Source organism: Chanos chanos, chromosome 5 (genome assembly GCF_902362185.1).
Source record: "Chanos chanos chromosome 5, fChaCha1.1, whole genome shotgun sequence".
In the NCBI taxonomy this organism is placed as follows: domain Eukaryota; kingdom Metazoa; phylum Chordata; class Actinopteri; order Gonorynchiformes; family Chanidae; genus Chanos; species Chanos chanos.
In genome coordinates this window covers 13,914,541-13,933,094 of record NC_044499.1, presented here as the reverse complement: position 1 = coordinate 13,933,094, position 18,554 = coordinate 13,914,541, and the positions used below count along the sequence as shown (strand labels likewise).

Genomic DNA, 18,554 nt, shown 5'->3' with positions numbered 1-18,554 from the left:
TTAATGGTCATGACCTTGACTGTTAGTTCAGGATACTGAGCATGTCTCTGTTTTACTTTTATTTGATGAAGGCTGTCTTCTCATGCGTTTTTGTATCTTGCTATTTTTTTGTCTGCCTAATGTTGTAGATCTCAGCCGCTATAAAACTAATGGATTTTTACATTGTTTAGAATGCCCATTGTTTACACTAATAAGGCCCATGTTATGTCTTCTTCTTCTTCTATATTGTGGTTGTGCTTTGGTGTTATTTTTAAGTGGAATGAAAGCTATATCATTTTCCTTTTTTTTCAGCGTGTCTGTTTAGGTACAATGGACTATCCCTCGTCTACCTCATCTATCTTCTACTCCTCCCCCTCTTTCCTGAACCCACAAGCATAACGATGCAAGGTAAGCCCCATTTTAAGACCTTCAGTACTTTCACAAGCCTTACGGATTTAGTGTCGAAAATGAATGTATGTCATATCGTGAAATCCTGGTGACTCATCCAGAAAAGCTAATTGGCAGTGCTCACACAAAAGCTAATTCACGTAATATTGGAATTGTGTTCTCCCACAAGATGTGATTCATCTTTAACTTTTAACTTTTTCCCATGAAATAACAGACATTGGAAAAAGCAATAGGCATAACTACTTTTTTTAAAGTGCTCTATTCTGAAGAGGTACTTCTGCTTTTTGCAGACTAAATATTCGAATGTTTATCTGTCTGTCATATTACTTTCTGTTCTGCAGTTTGTTTGTGAATGGCTATTTTTAAATATTGCATAATGGCACGTTACCTGTGAGGTCTGCTGTCACGAAAGAGCTTTCAAGCTCATTAGAGTGTAAGTCTACTAAAACCCTCAGGGACTTGAATTTGGCCACATTGTTAAAATTTACTCACATTTTTTTTTGTTTGTTTGGTCTGTATATATATATTCTGATATTGTTTCATTTTTTTTCATAGTTTTATTAAAGCTATGTAACACTGAACAGTATAAATCTTCCCCAGCGATGTTGCAGTAATTAAGACAGGCCTGTGAGCAATGTTTCATTATACATGAACCATACTTTGAACAATGTCAACCTGTCTGTGCTCTGTCTGTGCTCCGTCTGCATCTGTCTCGTGAAAACAAAAGAAAGGGAGAGAAAAAAAGGGGACCTTTTAAAATGGACCACTTACATCGTCATTAATAGTTAAAGAGACCTGCCAGATCTTTGTAAAGGAAACATGTCCAACTGTTAGCTGTACACTGTGTGCTAGACTTTTATCTTAGGTAAAATTGCACAGTGTTATTATCCAACTTATGTTATGTGACATTATCCTAAATGAACACAACAGTGAAGATCAGTTGCCATCTTTGCCATGGATGTGTTTCTTTGACTGCCATGTCTATTAACTGTAGGTATGCTTGTGTATTGGAATAAGTCATGAAAGCATATGGCGTGCATGCATTTCATCAGGTGACAGGTGACAAACAAAGAGGTGGAAACACACACACGCACACACACACACACACACACACAAACATGCATGCACGCTCAAACAAACACATTGTTTGTTCAGCAATTACTCTACTTAATCCCAGATTAACTCAATTCTAATCTTTTCCTCTAACTAAACACTCTATTAAAGACCCTCTGGGTTGTAATTCAATTACCCATTTGGGATTCAGTGAGCTATGCTGACTGTAAAGTCTCTAATAACTGTTTTGTGTTAATATGAAAGACCCTGTTAGTCCACAAAGCAAATGTTCCACTGATAGAAAGACCATTCCTGAGTGTAGCATCTTTAATCTAACGACTAAAGTATTGTTTCAATGGCCTCATTGATTTTCATTCAAAATATGAAGGTTGTATGCTGATGAATTGTGAGAGAAAGAGAGAGAGAGAGAGAGAGAGAGAGAGGCAGACTTGAGTTTAATCAGAAGAAATACACACACAAAGGAAAGGTTTTAAACTGATTGCAAAGTGTATTTATGGATTTATTGTTCATTCACAGTCATCCTCCTAGAACAGCATGCTTGTTTTTGTTAACTTTGGTGGACATTTTACTGAAGGTATTATTCTACTGGGAGGCCTTGTCAAAGTGAGGTCAAAATTATAGTCCCCACTAGTAAAAAAAATCTTATAAAAGATATTATTGTTATTGGCAAAAATGTGTAAATGTTTTTTGGGTAGGGCTAGGGATAGAGTTAGGGTTAGGGCTAGGTCGTTGTTCTTTACATTTGTTGTAACTGAAGTCAATGGAGTCCAAAGAATCTAGCACAGAGGGAATGTGTGTATGTGTGTATGTTGTTGTGACGGTTTTTGATTGGGAGTCTTATCATATTAACAAAAAAAATGAAATGAAATGATTTATTATAGAAATACCATATAGAAATATGTGTAGAATAGCTAGAAGTAAGACTGTTTCATTCACATTTAAATAAATGTTTAAGGCAAACACCTATGAAGCTTTTCACTACTAAACTGTGTGTAAAACTGTGTGTAATATTTAAACCATGAGGTGAATGAAGCCAGTAAAACTACTTCAGTGTATCTTTCGTATGTCTTTCATTAATGCCACAGTGGTTGGACTGAGAGTAAAATGACCAGAATGGAGAGCACATGCTGATGATTTTTATGACTGGTTTTTTTTTTCCAGACTAAAATTATAGTGAATAATAACTTACATTTTATTCATCTGCCCTCTGTTTTGCTTCATTTTAGTCTATCGATGTATAAAAAAGTTTGTCTGAACAACCATTGTTGCTGTAAATCCCTCACCACAGATTCTTGCTATGGTTACGCCTCTGCTTAACACTTTTATTTTATGGGGATAGAAGGAGACCAGCTGAAGCTAAGACGTTGTCCAGTGTTTTAGCAGTGATCTGGGCCTGCAGTGTTGACTTCCAGCTTTTCAGACTACATGTTAACGAGCATTCTTCATCCCCTGTGTGACTGCAGGGGGAAATTCTAGAGGAAATTAGCACAAATTGTTTGCACTCTAAATTTTATGAAGCCTGGATGAGGTCTTGCCAGGGCACACAGTAACGAGGTTAAGCACCGTACTATGGGGCTCTGTCAGTCCATGGCAGTGCTCCGATATGTCTGTGCCATTGTACTTTTGTCTCGCTAAAGACCTGAACGTTCTCCTCAGAGTATATAAAATTTTATTGGCCTCAAAACAGTATCTGGATTTCTGATAGTAGTGGCATGTATGGAAAATTATAAATTCTTATTATTAGATAGCAATAAAATGTTAAGTTAGAAATAAAACCATTTAAAATTGTTCACTTTAGCCAGGAGTTGTATATGTGATACTGATAAATTGCTCTGTAGGTGACTGTAGCTGTTTAGTATTGTCATCAGAGAGCGATGAAATCTTTACTTTGGACACCTCCATAGAAAGGATTGATGCCTCCGTAGCGACAAGGCTGTATCACCATAACAACTTTTAAGTTGCTGCAAAATACCTGTTGGTGTACGATTAAAAAAGAAACAAAAAAACCCTCCATGTGTTCAGCAGCTGCATCTGTTAATAGGTTGATTTGTCTTTTCATTCTGAGCAGAGCAGATTGCATTCCACCATGATTAAACCGCAGTCCTAAAAAATAACCCTGCCACATGAAATATTAAAAAACGAGAAAAAAAAAGATTAAATATAAATCCAAGGTCTGTTTGTCAACTTCATGTCATCAGTTTGTATTCTATAGTACACATTTTCTGGTTTTGACAGTGACTTTAGCTTAAAATAGACTAAATCACCCTGTAGACTAGACTAGCCTTCCTTGTCAATGTTGTAGTTCTGTTTTGCTCTGATTTTTCTGCTGTTAATCGTTATTGGTCTAGTAAGATGTATTGTTTTGAGATGATTGATTGTTGTTTTATTTCCAGGGCACACGGGACACCTGCTGAAGTCTCTTTGCTTTACCAGTATGAGTTTCATCCTGATTCACATCATCTATCAAATCACAGTGAACAGTCTGCTGGCTGCAGGCACCGTCAGATCTGACTTCAACTGTGAGTTCTCTTTACTCTAGTTAATGAGGCTTTTATTTTCTTTCTCCTCTGTTTCCTCTTTCTTTTCTTTTCTTTTCTTTTTTTGGTTACAAAGTAGATTCAGGATGGGGTAATGATCAAAAATTGAGCTTTTGTAGAGAATTTAAAGAATACCTCATTAAAAATTTTTTGCAACATTGACATAAAGCTTATGGAACGCTGACACATTGTACTTTGTAAAACAAAAACTCAGTGGTAGCCTCATAGCAGAAAGATGACATTATTACCTGGTACTGTTTGCACTTTTCAGCTTTGCCTTGTCTTTGCCATTATACACATTTACAGCTTTAATTTTGGAGGCTTTGAAAAAGAAATATGTTTCATGAGAGGTTGTGATAGCTTGAGTTTTTGTTTAACTGTAACATTGAATTGTTTTGTATTGATTTTTATGTCAGAGGGTATGGACTAAAGTTACAGTTGTTATAGTCAAAGACTGTCTAGCTGTTGTATTCTCTCTGATAGAGTTGTACATTAGGACAAAAATAATTATATCATAAAAGGGGGAAGGAGATTAGCTCTAGGAGTGCAAAAGTTGTTGCAAATAGTGTGCAGAAGTGAATTTTCAAGACTGTGTGAATAGTTGGCTTAGGACTCAATCTAAGCTTAGCTTAAACTCCAAACTGTAGCTGTATGCTTTATTTAAAGGTCATACATTATATATATATATATATATATATATATATATATATATATATATATATATATATGTGTGTGTGTGTGTGTGTGTGTGTGTGTGTGTGTGTGTGTGTGTATGTGTGTGTATGTATGTATACACACACACACACACACACACATATATATATTAGGGGTGTAATGATACGCCAGAGTCACAGTTCGGTACGTACCCCGGTTTTGAAGTCACAGTTCGGTACAATTTCGGTACAGTGAAAAAAGACATGCAAAACATGAAATTTCCTTTCATTTAATATGAATTTACTTGTAAACTTATACACTTACACGAATTTGTAAACAATGGCAAACTGGCCATAATTTCCAGTTTTCCTTGCACCAGTAATATTCACATTTGGATGATGCTGTCTCAAATGAGTAATCATATTCGATATTCACATTTGGATCATGTTTGACGTACTGGCAGCAACATACCCGATTTCAGTTTAACAGTGCCGGCACGCTTCCTTCGTCTTATCCACTTGCCTTTGCCCATTGCTACTGTAGTTCACTGGAAAACCAAAATGTTCCCAAACAGAGGACCTTAAGGATACGGGAGGGTCCTGAAGCTCTGGCTTTACGGTCGCCATACTTACGAGGCTGTGTCGTTAAACATATGCTACTTCAGTCGCTAAGTTGCTGCTCCATCATGGAATCGGAGAGGAAACTGAGTTTCTAATTTTAGTTCCGCATACAGAAATGTAGAAGAGAGGGCACATTGTATCTTGTCAAGTATCACTTTATCCACTGACGTTTCGGTCAACAGACCATCAGAGCATAAAAAAGTTATGCACGTAACATGCGTGGTTATACCTAAACTATATTCACTCGGATCACAACGAACATCCTGTACCAAATATGAGATGATACCCCTAATACCCCTAACACAAAATATACAACTTGATGTAACTTTAAATATAATAATAATTTCATGATTTACATGTGTTATCGTGTTAACTTTGAAATTTAAAAATAGTTTTGTTACATTAGTAATGTAATGAGAGCTCAACAGGCTGCACCTGCAGTGGTTGGCAGCCAGTTAGGGTTGGGGGCTGGAGGGGACGGGGGATCGCGGTTCCGGAATAAGAGATCGTGGATGTTTGTATCGCGGTTTCGGTCTTGGTTTCAGAACTGTTACACCCTTATTTTTTTTTAAAGATTTCAATATATATTTTCATAATAACCAAAATAGTTGTTTGAAGCCTCAAGTTTATTTTTAGGAATAGCTGTACAATAGGATTCAGTTCTGGAGCTGTCATTTCTTTGATCTGGCTGCCAGATGGCCAGTAGCATTTTTTTCTTTTTTAACTGCAAAACCTCTTACCAGCTAAGAACAATGGCTTCCGGTCACATTCAGGTCTATTTTCACTGTGGCTCTTTGGAATTGTTGCTATAATTATAAGAACAATACTCTAAAAAAGACTGATGAAGAGACAGTTAGTTCCTTAATCTCCTTATTGACCAGTTATGTTGACTCATACCAGTGGCATAATTACACTATACAAGTATAAACTAGTATACAAACAATTCTGGCTTATAGTTTTTAGCTAATTAAACGCGTCCAACATGATTTAGCTCCAGACCAAGTGTAAAAGACCAAGTGATAACAAGATGCTTTTATCTAATTATGGAACAGCCCCCTTGAGCAGTAAACACCCCTTGGTCTAAGGTTTCACATAACTAACTACATCGTAACTTTGTCATTATACTTCTTTTAAAGAGCCGATGATGCACTAAAATAAAAAAAGGGTCATCTGCTTGAAAAATACTGACTAGATTATGATGGTCACTAATCTCCAGTTGATCTTTTCCTGTGAAGTAGTATTTGAGTACAGAATCCGTGCTTAAAGGTTCAGCTTTGGTTGATCTCAGTTCGATGGGTCAAAGAGGACCTGTTATGAGTTTCATAATATTCATAATAACCTACTAACTGGTTAATTGTCTTCAATGTGTAACATAAACCCAGGGATTTACTTTTATCCATTTAATCTATAATGTAACCTTGTCTTGTTTGTTCTTTTACTTTCCAAGAGATAAAGAAGAATCTTATTTTTGATGCTGCTGGTCTTTTCTTTATAACCTTGCACCATTTCTTCCTGTTTCTATATTTGCCAGAGCCAAAGAAGCCATTAAAGGCTTAACCTGAGTACATTATGAATGTGAGCAATTTTTATCTGATTGTCCATGATAACATTTCTAAAGGAGATCTACACTTCTGCTCTGGGTCAGTAATCATTTGCTGGACCGGTTGCGTCGGCCTTTCTCCATTCATCTCAAGGTCCAGTGCTTTGTGCTGATGATCACTCTTTTTTATCACTTCTTTGCTGCCAGTCATAAATTATTCCAGCACAAAGAAGATCACACATAGAGAGAGGAACAATTTTCTAGTGTTTTCTTTGACATTGTGTTTCTTCAAGAGGGGAAAGAGCAAAAGGCAATAGGATAACTAGGAAGTAGAGGAGAGAAAAGATTTAACTGAGCTATCAAAGCTTTGAGAACAATGGCTCAGATCGGGTAGTGGTGTCATGACTGAGAACAGAGATAACACTAGAGGGGCACTCGGGGAGCGCAGACCTCCGCTAAGGCCAATAGTTCACTCTTCTATGATATTCTATTCTATGATCTTTAGCCACAGCCACTATATATGTCTGGATAAATTTCCAAAACTATTAGAACAAAAAGTCAGAATGTATGATTGTGAAAACGAATTTATTGTAAGAAACGATTAGCGATTATGCACGTGTTACGCTAGCCCAGAATAACCTTTAAATAAGTGTATTTTGATCATGTCAACTTGGAAAAAAAACAATAAGGGTAATTTAGACATCGCTTATATCTGACATACCTGCTGTATTTGTTTCTACAGTGATGTTTGAGATGGCCGTCATGTTTTATTGTATGTGTATTCGCGGCACACCATTCACTGTAGTTACGATGAGTTCATGCGTGACAAATTCAGTTCATTTTTAGCCCTATCCTGCAATGTTAACGAAAGTGGAAAATAATACGTGGATCCACCTGGTGACTTGGATCCGCTCCAAAATTTCTTGGGTTTTTCTTTAGCCCACGCTACACCCTTCCACCTAGTTTCATAAAAATCAGCCCAGCAGTTTTTCTGTAATCCTGCTTACAAACAGACCGACAGACAAACCAACAAACGAACAAACAAACTGAAAACATAAGCCATTTTTCAATATGCACTCTTCTCTGCACTTGCTTTCTCATGAACTTGTGAAATGTCATCTGTCACGGCCTAAGTACTGTTCCAATTCAAAGTTCGCATCTAGCCAAGTATAGATCAAATACCTGGATGTGTCCTTGATTCGTTGGTTTTTATCAAGGATGCATCAGGAGGTGACTTGTGTGGACTTGGGTAGTCAAGTTTCCCAAAATGCATTTCACACAAAGTCTGGACTCCCGAGCTGAAGTTAGCAAGTCCAAATTCTCAAGAAAGGGTGTCCATACTTGACATACTCCATATTGAGAAACAGCTATGACCTCCTTGGCGGAGGTAATAATTCTTTATCTCTCTCCTAAAAAGGATGAGGAAATGACTAATTTTGGTACTAATCACAGAAAATTAGTATGAGCATACTTTTTGTAACACAAGGTAAATGCTTACATAAATCCAGTCAAGACAATGCGCAGAGAACCCGACTTTCATGCTGTATGAATTGAATTTCTCTTACTCTAAAACACCCCAAGGAAGAAGAAGCTCTGAGGTTTTTCTGTGCCTTCTCACTAGGAAATAAAGAATGGTGTGTGTGTGTGTATATGTGTGTGTGTGTGTGTGTGTATATATATATATATATATATACATATATATATACTTGGAAGGTCAGTTTGGATTAAGGCCATTCAGGTGTTACAAATGTTTGGGCTCTGGAATTCCAAAAATGTTTTTCTTGTCTCTGCAATGCTATTAAAATTTTATAACTTAGCACTTTGTATTGAGATCCCTGCCTACCATATTCTATCTTCACCTCAAAGCTGAATGCAGTTATTTGGACTACTTTTATTTCACTGACACTTGTTAGTATCTTGTCAAATGATTAAATGATTACAGAAATTTAATTAGTTTAATTGCATTTGCTGTGATTAATCTTGATTAGAAGCTGGTTTCCAGGTAATGAATCATATACTTAGTTGCACGTGTAATATTTTAATTAAAAGTGAAAAGAAAACAAAAATAACCAGTAGAAGTAGTCTATTATTGTCACCTGTCACTCAAACAGAGAGGTATGTCACTCTCCTAGGGGTCTGGCTTTGTGAGCATTGTCATGGTTACTTTGTTAAAGGTACTTTAAACTTGATGTATTTCATTTAAAACTAACTTTGGCCAAACATTAGGGGCATATATTTTTGATTTTATCCGAACAACCTTCTGGGGAGGTTAATGAAACTTTCCACTGAGATCTGTGTCTTTGTCCACAGGCTGAGTAAATTTATTTACTGCCTATCTAGCACAAGTGTGCTCTAAGAAAACACAAGGATGAAACTAAGGATGTTGCAGTGAAGACTTATGAATGGCTGTGACTTCATAAACAAGCTACCTGGCAATCATTGATCCAGGATGTTGGAAACTTAAGAGACTATTTCGGATCCTTATGTTCCGGCCTGTAGATGATGTCATAAACTAAAAACAACTGGCTGCAGCAAGGCCACAGGGTTGTAACTATAGCTACATGTCCAGAGAAAGGCTAGAAAAGAGAGACAGACTTTTGATTTTTAATTACATTTTACTCCTTTTCGTTTTCATTTTGCCACAACTCTTCTATTTTATTTTACTGTCCATTCAGTATTAACATGTTGGTGTTCTAGCAGTTGTAAGCATTTATCTATTTATTTATTTATTTATTTATTTGTGAATTTAATTAGCAAACGGATTTTTGTTAAACAAGAGTAAAATGTTAAAACTGACAAATTCAACACTGAAACTGTCATTTTTGACATTTATACTAATTCATCCTTAAGGTTGCCAGGACTTTTCTGGCCTTGGAATCTGTCTGTAACGCTGTCTGCTTGACTGAAGTACTTTTACACCTAATTACACCACTAATTTACTGACAACCCATCCAAACATATTGATTTGGCATCAGTTTGGATACTCCAATCACATCTGAAGTGGTTGGCTGTTTTCCTTGGCAGCCTAAAATAAAATCTGAATAAACCTTGTTTAGTTCTTCCCACACACAATAGAATACTAGGAAATATCATTGTAAATCCTGACCACCTTTTGAAGCTCAGTAAAACTAACACCCACTCTACTATGTTGACATTTTACCATTGTTTTTAACTTAGATTGTATACGTATTAGTTATGATTAAGGAAGAAAAATACATTATTTCAAGTTACTGAGACATGATCTGAATAGTCATGGTCTGATTAAAAGAGTATGCAATGCAATGATGCATTCAAACTTTACTCTCCACTATTGATTATAAATGTTTACAGCACTCTTTGTTACAGTTCAGTGTTCTGGTAGCCTAAAGGACAAAGGATAAACCTTAAAGTTTTTTGTTTGTTTTTTTCCTTACCTTGATAGGTTCGATGTGGGAGAAGTCAATACGACAGATTGGTTTTGAAAGGTAAGCTATAAACAGCCCTGTCCCTTATCACAGTGACCTCTTCATGTTACAGTTTGCTCAGAATTTTATGTCCAATTTGTTTTTATTGCCCTGTTTATCCCTCTGAGTTCAATAGAGTTCACATTTGCTTAAAATTGAGAAGAGGTTGAATACAGCTTATTTTATAAGAGACTACACCGTAATTCATTCTTAAATTCTCTGGTATGCATTTTTACGTCTAACCATTTATAAACTGTCTACTTTCAATGTAAAAAAAAAAAAAAGCAACTTTAATCTGTTGTTAAAGTAGCAAAGAATATTGGTCCTGTTTTTATTTAATGCATTGATGCTGAACTGGAAAAGGAGGAAAGAGTCTGTCCTCCTCTCTGAAAGAGGAGGACAGACTGCATCACTTTAAACTGCCTTGTGTTGCCTACAGTCATACTGCAAGAAGTGTTCGCTTGTGGCATTCGATTGAGCGTGCGCTCCTCCTCCTGAACAGTAGCGTGGACTGTTTGTCATTTCCAGCAAGTAATATGTTTCACTCTGGTGACCGTGTGGACAGCTAGTAAAAGCAAGGTCAGCACAGTCCACATTTACGAGAGAAGATAAGAGGCTAGTAGTAATTCAGGGGAGACTGTTTCATTCCCATTGCCCTAAAGCAAGGGTTTTGTGGAAAGACATTATTCTGCCAAAGCGAAGGTCTTTTTTAATCCTTAGAAGAGATATTTTTCAAAAACACGTCAGGTATTAATCATGAAATATATATTATTTTTACCTGTGCAAGTGTACACTAGGCATGGTGTGGTTGCACTAGCGTCTGATGTTTCAGAACTGTGTATAAAAAATGAGCAAATGTTATCAAAGCATCACTCATCCCCTGAGGTGAACGCTGATTTGTTGCGTTATGACAGAAAAAATGACAGTTTGAGATGTCGGTCATAATTCATTATGCATATGCTTTACTTTTTTAAATGTCGAACGCGTAGCAATGCCTATTTCAAAACCTATCATTCACCTCCTCAATCTTCTTTCCCCGATCCCAGTTCCCCATGTTCTCTGGTAACAGACATGGTCTGATAACATTGCACACCACTTAAGAGTGTGGCCACCAGTCCACCAGCGATTCAAAATGCTTCTGGCCCGTGTTTTCCCTTGATGAACGCTAAACCCGATTACACCTGACCATTTGTTGACCAGCTTATTATTATTTTTTTTTAAGCCCACCTTGATGCATGCGTGTCTGCCCATGTAAATGTGATCCTGTAAGGTGCGGTTTCCCTAAGTACGGGAATGTTCAAACTGCTCATCATCGTTTTTTCCAAGCAGCACTCCAAAAGCTAGTACAGAGCACTGTAAGTGGCAGGAAGCAGGACTGTAAACTGTTTATCCGCCTAATTGACCTGTTACTTCAGAGCAGGCATTTATCCATGACATTACAGGACACTGAATGCTTCTCTGCTCTTTAGCCTCTTTGGCAAACATGGATGTGGGAGGAGAGTGAGGAAACTAATTGACTTAGAGACTGGACACCAGAGAGAGATGTCTGAAGTGGATGTTTGGGCATGAAAAGAGGAACTAAGTATATCATTACATTGTATTTGATAGAGAGGGATTATATGGAAAACACATTAGGTGATGTGCAATTTGATCTACTTATTTCCATGAGTTGTTTTTAGGTCGAATTGTTTATCAACAAAATTGAGGATTCTCCACCGCCCTGTTAGGTGTGTTTTCCTGACAGACAGGTGTTTTCTCGTTAAATTTCATTTTAAAAGAAGTGTCACAAATGTGTAGGCCTCATTTTTTGGGAATATTAAACTGTTGATGGGATTATTTTTCTTGTTTGTCCATTAGCTGTTGGTCTTTCACTCATTAACCTTTACAAATCAAGCATTCACTGAGACCTAAACAGGCAATGGATTCTGCTGTAGCTAGCTAGTCTTTTAAAGGAGCGACTTTGTGTACTAAATGCAAACAGTTGCTCAGTGTTTTTATGCAACCATCGTGATAGCAACTGTTGCTTATCGTAAACAATTTAATTTGACTCAGGGCTCAGCAAGGCAGCAGCATCCAGAAAAAGCAGCAACAGGATGTAATAAAATCTCTGTGAGCTAAAATAAGTACTTTTCATTTTATGTCAAACCAGATCTGTTGTTTGAAATCACTTATCCTCACCTTTAAGTAAAACAATTCTGTACATAATTTATCATTCACCAACACATTATCATAAACGTGGCTGTGTAGGCAGAGTACTCTGTGAATCTTATACTCCTGGTATTTATTACAAAGACTTGGAGAGAACAGATGGTGTCTTGTGTGTAGTAAGAGGTCAAGTCACAACCTAATACCATTTGAGGGCAAAGTTTTTTGAGGGCAAGTTTTTTGGGGTTTTTTTTCTTTAAAGAAACATTTCATTTTTAATTGTTTTACCTTAAGATTCCATCCACTGTCATCCTTAAAACGAGTGGCAAAATGTATATTTTTAAGTAACTTTAAAGTATCTTTTGAAGTGCTCAGTGTAAGTCTAGAATGTTCCACAGCTTATGAAGGGGCAAAGGAACCATTTATTTTGCAAAACAAACTTATTTGGGGAAATCAGTCTTGCAGGGAGTGGGTTTGGAGTGACTATTTCTCACTGTTATGTTTTTAGGAGGTTTTGGAAGAATAGAGTGTGTGTTTAATGAGAAATATTTATATGCTTTAATGCAGGGAAAGGCTCATTTTATTGAATTGGGTGGAGAAGCACATAAAATCAAGCATTCTAGCATGGAACAGATGTGCAAGGTTTTCTTATTGGAAAATGCTCCCGGAAAAATCTACTCCTCCAGAATGCTCTCCTTGCAGTGTTGCAGATTGTGTGTGTGTGTGTGTGTTTTCCTAACAGAAGCTTAACAGAGGCCCACAGAAGTTTGCTTGCTGTTTTCAAATTATCGCTAATAATCAATTTTACATTTCTGTGATAGGACATCTGTGAATAGCGAGACAACAATCACGTGGATGGTATTGAACTGTTCAGTTCATGAAGTGAATAGAATATTAATCCATCTGAATTACGAACATAAATTCACTTTGTTTACTCTTTATGTGACTGTGACCCCCTTTTTTTTTAGTGTTATTGGAGCAGATGCGGGGAATGGTATACGAGTGTTTATCCCAGATATTGGCATGTTCATGGCAGGACTAGGCTCATGGCTAGTCTGCCGCAACCTGGTGCAGAAGAAGCCCACAGAGGAAATGGCCCAGTATAATGAAGACTTTGAGGGAGAGGAACAGGTAAGCACTTAGACATCTCCATGAACACACGAATGTGTGGACGCATTTCAGTGGCCACTTATTTTTCACTTGCTTAATGTGTTAACTTTTGTATTTTACAATTTAGAGTGAGAGTGAGTGATCTGATGGATGTTCAAAAGTCACAATCAAGAGCATATATTCCTATAAAATCTGATTTTGTGTTACTCTGGAGTTCCTGGTAAACATTAAAGAGAGCTGAAAGCTCACTGAAAACAATTAGCTCGTAGAATCCCCGTTAAAATTACAATATCCTTACGTCAGCACTAATGAAAAAAAAGAATATTACATTTAGGGCCGTGAAATGCTATGTGAAAAGACCTTATTAAAGACCTTTATTGGACTAAACAAATAGCAATAATCAAATTTCCAGGGACAGCATCCCAAACCGGCATTGCCAGACAGCGTGGTTTGTTTTCCCTCAAGGAACGATTCTTAGTTTGATAAGTTCTCGTGAGAAATGCTTAATTAGAACGCAGACTTTGTGTTAAAATATTCAGTGTAAATGCCTCACTCATTATGTAAACATTAATAAAGATCTGTTTGGCATTATCTCCATTTACTATAAAACGCCTCAAAACACGTTCTGCGTATGCTGTACATTTAAATTAATCCTATGAGTTTACGCCACAATCACTCTGAATATTGTTTTAATGCCATACACTCAAATGTCTCATCGACTTGCATGCTATCATTCACTGCTGGAGTATGATTTTAGCTTGGTTGTGCTGTGCAATATATCCTATGAGAAGGGTTAACACTGGGCACTCCACCCTGTCACTGTTGCACACAGAACTCTCTTTTCTATGGTAGCGACCACACATGTAGTGCAGTTAAATTCTTGTTTGGGTTTATTGAGTCTGTTGTGCTGATGGGTTTTAAGAGCAAAGGGGAAGCAGTCCAAAGAGGTTTGTGCATTTCACACAGGTTTGGAGTGTGGAATTCATGGGCCACTCGCTCCTGACTGTACTATTTGAATGTGGTTTATGATTTTTTTTTATCCAGCTTTATTGTCCTTTGCTTAGCTGTTTTTATAAGTGTAAAAAAATCAAAGGGTAGTTTCTGTTTGTGGGGCAACCCACCATAGCCCACTGGTTGACGATATCTCTCCATTGTTACCTCACTCACAGGAGGACGAAAATGAAGAGAAGTTAGAAACCAATGAAGAGATGCTCTTTGATGAAGATTTTGATGCTGAAGATGAAGCGGAAGATGATGATGTTGATCTGGATGAGGAGGAGGAGGAGGAGGAAGAGGAAGTGGTGGAAAGCACAAAGATGAAGGTTCTGCGGATCGTCGCAGGAGTGGCAGCCAAAGTGAAAGAGATAATAGGCAACCTCATCACCACAGCAGGGAAAGTAGTGGTGACCATTCTATTGGGCTTGACCGGTGAGCGACCACAAGTTGTGCCATAATCGTGATATGTCAAATGTCATCAGTAGTTATGGGTGGATATGACATCTTGTTTCATGAGTCACATATCACGTTAAAGACACAGTGATGTTAATATCTATCTAGTATCTAAATACACAGTACCAAAGTTAAGAAACTGAAGTTGGGAGATCAGAAAACAAGAAAACAATGTACTGTACATATGAGTTCACTGAATTTTTACATTTTGCTTTCTTTATTCTGCTAGCTTAAATTTTAGGATTCATATGTATCTCTCAATTATTACATCAAGAATTTGATTTATCCAACCCTAGCTCTAAAGGGGAAAATGTGACAACATTGAAAAGTGTTGACAAATTCACTCTTTGCATGCTACAGCCCTTTTGAATCTTGGCCGAGCCAAGCCACTCTACGTGAGCTTGACTGTGTTTTGTTGCTATTTCCTTTCTCTCCTTCGTTGTCATAGGGATCATGCTGCCCTCTCTGACCTCTGCGGTGTATTTCTTTACGTTCCTGGGCCTGTGTACGTGGTGGTCGTTCTGTCAGACCTTTGACACGCTCTTATTCAGCTGCATGTGCGTCCTCATGGCTATCTTCAGCGCCGGACATCTCATTGTTCTTTACCTCTACCAGTTCCAGTTCTTCCAGGAGAGCTACGAGGACAAATACACCAGGTCAGACAAAGGGCGTGACAGCTATGCTCAGCTCTGATTAGCAATGTCCTAGTTCACTGTTTTAAGTCAGGAAACTTTGCCAGTTAAATTTTTATAAAAGATAAAAGTCATAGAAATCAGCAGCGTGTGCTTAACATGACTTCCCATATACTTTGTTAGAGATAACTGTTATTTTTAGTGAATTAAAAACTAAAAAAAAAAAAACTTTTTTTATTTATGTGTCCTTTCAAGTTCTATGCACATCAGTTATGCAGAAGTCTCCTGATAACAGGATGGAACTCTCACCCAACATATATAATGAACTTTCATGGAGCTGCATCAATAAGTACAATGTGTCACTTGTTTAAAGCCATCTGATTTTGATCAATGGCAGCATAATCATTTATTCATAAGATGGAGGTGATCTGTGCTTTCCAGCCTAGAGCTGTCAGTCTTGGGTATTCTAATTAACCAACATAGTGGCCTGTGTGTATCAGTAAGTGGTTTGTGGTGTGCAGATAACAGCCTCATTTAACACCTGTTCTCTTTTGGCATGATAATACACTTCCAGGAAGAGCACTGTCTCACATATGTACTCCAAAGAGTCAGTTATAACAACTGCTACATTTTAAGCGTTTTAAGGTAACGGAGGTTCTACCTCCTTTAATCAGCCAGTCACTCAGTATATTACCCCTGATGAAGTCTTAATTTTATGGGTTTTATTTCAGCATTTGATAATCTGATAAATAATTCAAATTTTATTTGATCAGTTGGTTAAAAATGTATTTTTGTAGTTGTTCTGCAGTCATCATGATTAATACAGTGACAATGTTTGTATGGGTGCTATTCTAAGAGTCGGTCTTCGAGGAATCTCATTACAGCTGTTTACATACATGTCATTGTCTGTAGGATATTGTTTTTTTTTATATTGTTAGAATATAAAAAGCTGTTTCCCATTATTCAGTGAAGGTTTGTCATGCTCTGATTGCGAGCTATGAGGTGCCAGTAGACCCAGCCTTGTATTTTTACACTGCAATACCTAAACCTTTGTGTTTCTGTCCTTGACTCCCTGATAAAGTATTGATTTTAGAAGTTCCTATTCAGTCACCTTGGTACAGCACAGCCATTATGTCTATGTATAGCATTTCCCTTGGCTGAACTTCATCTCCATTTCCCCCTATTCATTTGGCCCAATCACAGACCCCATAATCTGAAGTCATTATGATCTAGTGACATTGGTATTGCTCAACATAAAATCCAACACACAATTGATGCAATTTTTTTTTCATAACAGACAATGGGCTGACTGTAAATGAATGAGTAAAAACATATTTTGGAATGCGCTATTTCTTTTTTAATTAGCCTCTGAGGACTTTACAAAGATGTATTTAGACCTATGCTAGAGGCGCTTGCAAAGTTTTCCATTCAGAAACATTTTGTATAAGCACATATGAAATGTATCTTCTTAAATAAGCAGTTGATGACAAACTCACTTATTCTTGCTACTGATCATCCAACAATGTTCATTTTTACCTGACCCAGTTTTAAGGCGTCATCGAGCCTATTGTCTTGAATTCCTCAGTCCACTTCCACTGAATAGACGCTCTTTCAGGATGGAAAACTACATGGCCTAATTGCACTTGTTGACAGGAGCTTGGCCTCAATTTTTTTGTTGTCACTGCTGTGAGAGAGTGTTGACAGGCTTCACTTCCACGTCTTTTCCTGCCTGCCCTGACAAAACCACCCAGCCAATGTGATATAGCCCATTTCACAATTCAGGAAGAGCACACAGTGGAAGGGCCATAAGTGATTAGCAGGAGTCCAAAAGCATCATCATCATCATCATCATCATCATCATCATCATCTCATAAATCATAGCGAGCTGGCACCTAGCGATGTCATTGTGTAGTCGTGCAATGATATTAGAAAGTGACACACACTCGTGTCATCATCAAATATTACAAAAACACCGTAGCCTCTTTTTCACCTATATATAATAAAGATACTAATAACATTTGATATCTCAGGCCATGTTTACAAAACACATGTGTTGAAGGTTGGGCTGTATAAGGCAGAGCAGTAACAGTTTGAGACCTGAACTCAAAATTTCTGATCGTCGTCCCCCCCCCCCCCCCCCCCCCCCCCTCTCTCTCTCTCTCTCTCTCTCTCTATGTTTCTATGTGTGCTTCACTACACTTATTTCCACAGTCTGTTTGGCATCACTTCCATTGTTCAGACGAATTGCACATGCACCTGGAAGTTTATTGTTAACCCTGAACGCAACTGGCACCATTTTGTCAATCCCATCATGCTCCTGGTGCTGTACTATACGCTGGCTACTCTGATTCGCCTATGGCTGCAGGACCCTATGATTACAGTAAGACCACTGATACACACACCTATCCTTTATTTATTTTTCAATTTTTTAGCCATTATCCTTTCATTCTGTTTTCCTACAAATTACCTCTTTTATGTATATGTGTATGTAAATGTGTGGATTGAACTGTATAACTTGAAACTTTTGTGTATTATTTTCTCTGTGAAAGTTTTTGACAGCTTTCTACACATGTCAGTTATTGCCATTCATGCTATAATAAATGCATTGTGCAATATTATAGTAATCTCAAATGAAAATATGCTATAATACATACATTGTGTAATATTATAATAGTCTCAAATGAAAATTTGAAATTCTTATTGATCTGCACACCATCACTGTTTCTTATAAGTCTGTAATCATCATCTATACCTTTCCACTGTGACTCTCAGTTAATCCGTGGGTAAATATACTATGATGTGAAATAGGTACAAAAGAGGTGCAGATGTATTGTCTCTTTACTGGAGAGACCTTTGTACTGACCTTTGAGGGGCTTTCATACATTTGGCCAAAAATACAGTGGAGTAAACCTCTAATGACATCATTTCCTGTTGTGTGCTGTGACGAGAGCCACTCATTTAAT

The 18,554-nt window shown here is 37.3% G+C and overlaps 1 protein-coding gene across 1 annotated transcript in view; it reads left to right on the top strand.

Moving 5' to 3' along the window:
- The window catches only part of piezo2b (piezo-type mechanosensitive ion channel component 2b), a 52,772-nt gene that overhangs the window by 5,813 nt on the left and 28,405 nt on the right, over nt 1–18,554 (top strand). Inside the window, exons 2-8 of the mRNA XM_030773724.1 lie at nt 292–387; nt 3,855–3,980; nt 10,234–10,276; nt 13,369–13,531; nt 14,680–14,938; nt 15,408–15,615; nt 17,803–17,971. Of these exons, the coding sequence (XP_030629584.1) occupies nt 292–387; nt 3,855–3,980; nt 10,234–10,276; nt 13,369–13,531; nt 14,680–14,938; nt 15,408–15,615; nt 17,803–17,971 (1,064 nt within the window). The remainder of the gene's footprint in view (nt 1–291; nt 388–3,854; nt 3,981–10,233; nt 10,277–13,368; nt 13,532–14,679; nt 14,939–15,407; nt 15,616–17,802; nt 17,972–18,554) is intronic.